A 6,000-nucleotide genomic window follows, 5' to 3' on the forward strand; every position below is an offset into this window, starting at 1 on the left:
AATTTCACCCATGCTCCCTTGAAATTGGGTCAACAGCCATTCATGGATCAAGAAAATGGCCTGCTGTGTTTTATTTGCTGGTTTTCGCTCTAAGGATTTGGTTTTCAACCTCCACTGTGGTTGTTTCAGCTATAATTGTCTCAATTTAATAAATAGGTCTATATTTATTATTCCCAGTAGAGATGAATCTCACATGTTATCCAATCTGAGAAACAGCGTCACCTCTTAATCATTTACACATATTAACAGTTGTGGAACAGCATGTGGTAATATTCCCCACCTACATTTTTAGGAACTCTTCTATAGTTTTTCTTCTTGAGAGGCTCATTACATTCAGTTACACTAGACTGCAGTTCAATATGGTTATATTAGCATGCTAATTGAAAATGTAAAATGTGATTGCCCTGGAGAACGCTGAAAGGTCTCTGAATCAGCCTTTGTCGTGTTAAAAACATAACTAGCCAAGCGTAATTAAAACCTGCAGCTTGGTTTCCATGCCAACTGGCCTGCCTCCCCTCTGACTGTTTCAATTTTTAAGGGTAAAATTTCGACAGGACATATTAAATCGCATAACATTAAATTATGACAGAAGCAAACTAACCGCCTGATCGCTACAGGCAATATGCTGGCTCTTCCCAAGTGGAACAATGACAAACAAGGTGGGAAAGGCTAGGGGACAACAACAACAACATTAAAAACAATATATGTTCATGGCAGACAGAACCCCTGTACTGGGATTTAGAACATATAAAGCAGTAGGCTTATTTTATTATCCCAGATCTGTAATAGAAGTAACCAGAGCTTAATTTTGAGATGGTCAGAGGTAAGAATTGAAATTGCCGTACTTATGACACCAGTGGGGCAAGTCATAAGGTTAAAATGCATCCAACTACAGCTTCATTTATCTGCCCACACACACACACACACACACAACTCACACACCACATTCTTAAACTCACATATTTACCCCCTCCTATCCACACATACACACACATACAGTACACACACACACACACACACACACACATACACACACATATACACACACACACACAGAGAGAAAGACACTCACTCACACAAACCATACACACACCACAACACACACAGACATTATGGTGAGGAGTTTCTCTTGCAACACTGATGAAGATGTCAGAGGTGCTGGGAAACACATGGGGGTGTCTGCAGATGCTCTCCGCTCGTGTCCTCTCCCAGCTGGGGAGATGAAAAAGAAAGAGGTTACAAAACAGACGTGCCACGAACCGGGTTACGAAACAGGTGAGGAGTCTGGTATTTAAAGCAGCTCGGCATGAGGGAGAGATTCTCCTGGGAGCCAGAGCCAGGGCTCCATCTCTGCACATTTGGAAGCATCAATCTTCTCTCAGGAAAAAGAGTTTGGCTGCTTTAAAGAGGCAGGTCTCAGGTGGGCTTGTAGAAAGAGAGAGAGAGAGAGAGAGACAGACAGACAGACAGACAGACAGACAGACAGAGAAAGGAAGAGTGAGAAAGCGCAGGAAGAAAATTAAATTACTCAACTCCCAAGAATGACAGCTTTTAAATGCCTGCCACATTTGAATGTGGGAACTTTTAAATGACTAAACTAAACTAAAACTATTGGAAAGAAAAGAAAAAAAAGTGTTGCTGTGTCCATTACCAGACAGTTTAACTTTACCTCACAAAACATCACACAATGTTGTTTAGTTTCTTGTGTGTGTCATAAAACTAGAATATTCTATGACGGTAAACAGTAGTGCATCACAAAACTGGCACCCGGATGCCTCTAAAAAGATGCAAAAGCCCTGTGCCGCCCTTCTATACATAGCCCTTCACACGGCTTGAGGATAGTGCATCCGAGCAACTTTTAGCATCACACAGTCCAGTGAGCTGAGAGCCTCTATGGCTGAGAGGATGATGCTTGACCGTGGGCACCACGAGGGACGATGACACCGAACACTTTTTTTCAAAGGAGCGAGGGACTTTAAGCATTCGGAGAGGAGGAAGAAGAGGAGGAAGAAGAAACAGAGGATGAGGAGGAGGTAGGCAGTGAGAGGGGAAACAGGATTAGGAGGAAGTGTGAAGACTTACAGTAATGACTGCGTCACTTTTTTTTTTGCTCAGCCGACGGGCCTACAAATTGACATATAGGGAGAAAATCCTGTTGCGGGCGCCGACCAGGCGACCAGTGGAGTGCCGTGTGCACAGCACGGTGGTCTACGGTGTGGTGTGGTCGACTTGGGCTCTCAGGCAGAAAAAGCACGGGTAACTATCATAAATATTCCAGCATATTTTTGTATCATGCATGTTTTACACCCTGTAGTGGCTCATTGCCGACAGATAAAGACAAATTGGAGAAGAGATGAGGAGACTAACCTCCCCCTCCCTACCCCCCTCCCCCATACATACACACTCAGACCTGCTCTTTAACATTTAGGGGGAGTCATGACTTGCTGAACCCAATGACAGAGTTGAAACTTTACTTAATAGTGTTTTCAGTCACTAATGACTGATGTTACTCCCATGTACACTACTCACTCTGGACCAGCTAGAACGCCCTTACGTGTTTATGAATCCAGCTCTGTGTATTCTCAATAGCATTCATAAAAGCCTACATACGGATTCCTTTGATTTTTATGAGAGGCCGCTGCTAAGCATGACAGTATAAAAGGAGGATTCTCCTGAATTACACATCATAAACCTCTTCAGGGGGAACTCTCTGTGTGTGTCCAAACAGGCTGAGATGTTTGAAGTAGCAGCAGTGGTCCATGCACTGCACTTGAGGCCTAGTCTGCTGTCTCTCCAGCGTGTCTGGCCTCGACGACGACGAGAGGAGAGGAGAACAGAGGAGCACTGTTTAACCGCTCGCGGACGCAGAAGAAAGGAGGAAAATAGAATCAAACGTGTCTGTTATCACTCCGACAATCCATCCCACGAGCCTCTCACACCCCGCGCTTCAACACCCCCCCCCCCCCACCCCCGACACATGCACACACGCACACACACACACACACACACACACACACCACCATCACCACCTCCTTTTATCTCTCGCCTAGAGTGACTGACAGCATTGTCTCGGACAGGAAGTGCCTGTCAGCTGTCACATGTCATTTGGAGGCCGGGCTAAATATTTGTCAGCATCCCTTGGAAGCCCCACGCTGTCTCCGACGATCACTGTTCGCGGTGAAACGGTGCATTGTGCTCGCGTTACAATTCGACAGAGCGGCGGAGCGCAGACAGACGAGCCCCCACCCACCCAGCCCGAGATCCACAGTCTGTCTTCTCCCTGTCTCGTCAAGGGAGACAGATCCAAGGCCAGGTCCACCTAAATGTCATCTCTCTCCCTGCCCATGTGGACGCTCTTTTGTCCTCAACAGGATCCCTTCACTTGGTAATGTAGGGCATTCATTTTTAATCACGCTTTTCAATTGTAGGATATATAATAATATAGCTGACCTATTTCTTTTTTTTTTTCTCCCAAGTTCAAATAATCTAAACCAGGTCAGCAATCAAAGCATAACAAGGCTCTAGTGTATTTGGCAATTTTTACCTCTTTGCCCTCCACAAGAGAAAGGAATGTTTGATTTATCAGCAGTGAAGAGCTTGCAGGCGTGGACATTCAGCTGTGAGTCATATTATGCAGTGACTGTGAAGGAAGCCGATGACAAGACCGAGATGGACAGGTAAGGAGAAGAAGGGCCCTGGAGGAATGAGATCTACATTTACAGATGCAGCCGCTGCTCACGTCCCTGTAAATACAGAGTCCAGAAACACAGACGCTGATAATCGAGAAATTACGCAACGAGGCCAATTGTCCATTTCATCCATCACGTTGTGTAACAATCTGGTCGCTATTGCTATTGCAGGATGCATCTGATATCACCAAGTAACTAAGTCCAGGATCAATAACGAAGTTATTTGCCCTGGATTAACATTACAACCAACCAATCAGTGGCAGGATTGCTATTCTTTGTGCACACATACTTCCGTAGCACAGCGGAGCAGCCCGCCCTTGTTGGATGATGAATGGGAGTTCTATGTACTGTTATCAACCTCAGGGGTTGCCTGCAGACTCAGCTATATAGAGAGTCCTCTCTCGACGGGGGCTGTGTGGTGATTGGCCAGCGGAGGGGCTATTGGCAGGATGGTCACCGAGGCAGCATGATGGGCTGTGAGGCTGCAAGCACACAGAGAGGGGCTCAAGGCAGAAGGGGGCTGGTTGCATGATCTTCAAATTGGCAGTGCAGAGTCCTGGCTCTTGGGCAGCTGGATGGGCAGCGGTGGGGCTCTGGCATGGAGGTGTGCTGGTGAGCCGGTTTGGCTCTCTGGGCAGGTTGTGTGTGTGTGTGTGTGTGTGTGTGTGTGTGTGTGTGTGTGTGTGTGTGTGTGTGTGTGTGTGTGTGTGGTGATGGAGGGTGTAGGTGAGAGGTTCCGAGATTCCCAGAAGTGCGCTTTCTTTTCAAAAATGTGTGTGTGTGTGTGTTTGAGTGTGTGTGTGTGTGTGTGTGTGTATGCATGCATGAGACAAGGGATGATGGGGGGGTTGAGGGAAACTGAAAAGAGTTTTCTTTCCAAACATCAAGATGAATCAGGGAATGTGCGAGCGATATATGCATGTGTCAGAACAGAGGGATGCTTGAGATGTCACAATGAGGGTGAAGGTCAGAGGTCGGTGACAGGTGACAGGCCTCGCGAGGAGATGACATCACACGCCCCTCCGTCACCGTGGAAACCAGTGTTTCCTTGCACGCTCCGCAGGTCAGAGGTCGGCACAAATTCCTGGGGATCGAAAGGTTACTGAGTTGAGGCAATCGGCTGGAACATCAGTAAATGGTAGCCATGGTAACATCTCCCCGTGGTGCATGATGGAAGAATTCCTCTCTGTCCTCACCCAAGGTACTTTAGGCGGCCATCAATTGTGCATGAGAGTGTAGCTGTGAAACGATGCACAGTGACACGCTGTTGCTAACCTACACACTCATGCACATGCATAAACACACACACACATGCACATGCACACGTAAATACTCTCTCTCTCTTACACACACACACACACACACACACACACACACACACACTCTCACACACACACACACATTCACACACACTCTGCAGCTGCATAGAGAGGCTGCGGCCTGCTTCCAACCTTTAAGAGCCTGATTGAACCTGGCAATGGCAAATATAGCTACAGAGCAGGCCACAGCCCTCTCTCACTACCTCATGTAGGTCTGGCTGGGCTTTATTTATTTATTTATTTATTTATTTCCTCCCCCTGCGTTGCACTGTTGTTGTTTATTTCTGTTAAATGATCGCCTGAACCCAGAACCCATTTTACACTGTGCCTAATTGAACTCATTTGCTCACTGACTAATTAATCTTTTGCTCAAGGAAAGGGAAAAAGCATGTAACAGAAAAGAAAACACATGCAATGCACCGAACAAACAATTTGCATTTGAGGTGCATTAATCTTAATATAAATGTACAGGGCAGCATTCTGTTCAGTATTACGAATGGTGATATGACTCAGTATTAATCTCCATGGAGAATATCTCAGATATGACTCCTCTCCAAGAGCTCCAGTTCACTCTAATTGCCAGTATTTTTCAGTATAATCATAAAAGGACATTTGTTTGAATAATGAAAAGGAGAACACAGACAGTAAAAGAAGCACCACTATGCCAGTAATAAACATCACCTTCCCTTTCAAAATAATGATAATAATTATATTAATGATGATAACGATCATTAACCAGAAGCCCAGCTAAGCAGAGTGCGGCACACGACACTCTCCCAACGTTGCGTGGTTAAACGGTGTTGACGGCAGAGCTTTGGCACTCCCACCGAGGTTTGATTGGGTGTCAGGGGTCCGCCATCAATCATCTGCAATTCCACCGCGTCAACACAAGCCACAGGCGGCGAGAGGCCCCACTCCAGCGCGCTGTTTTCACTCCATTTTTCATGCGACGGAGTGAGAAATATGCTCAGGCTGAGGCGAAGGGGTTGGGG

At 46.2% G+C, this 6,000-nt stretch overlaps 1 protein-coding gene across 1 annotated transcript in view; it reads right to left on the reverse strand.

Annotated features, from left to right (window-relative positions):
* adgra1a (adhesion G protein-coupled receptor A1a) overlaps nucleotides 1–6,000 on the reverse strand; it is a 34,641-nt gene that overhangs the window by 21,957 nt on the left and 6,684 nt on the right. Inside the window, exon 3 of the mRNA XM_076298789.1 lies at nucleotides 1,139–1,212. Coding sequence (XP_076154904.1) covers nucleotides 1,139–1,212 — 74 coding nt within the window. The remainder of the gene's footprint in view (nucleotides 1–1,138; nucleotides 1,213–6,000) is intronic.

Source organism: Alosa pseudoharengus, unplaced genomic scaffold (assembly GCF_046254945.1).
Source record: "Alosa pseudoharengus isolate Yale_2024_CS ecotype anadromous, Long Island Sound unplaced genomic scaffold, YU_APseudo_1.1 YU_APseudo_1.1_scf_21, whole genome shotgun sequence".
NCBI lineage: Eukaryota > Metazoa > Chordata > Actinopteri > Clupeiformes > Clupeidae > Alosa > Alosa pseudoharengus.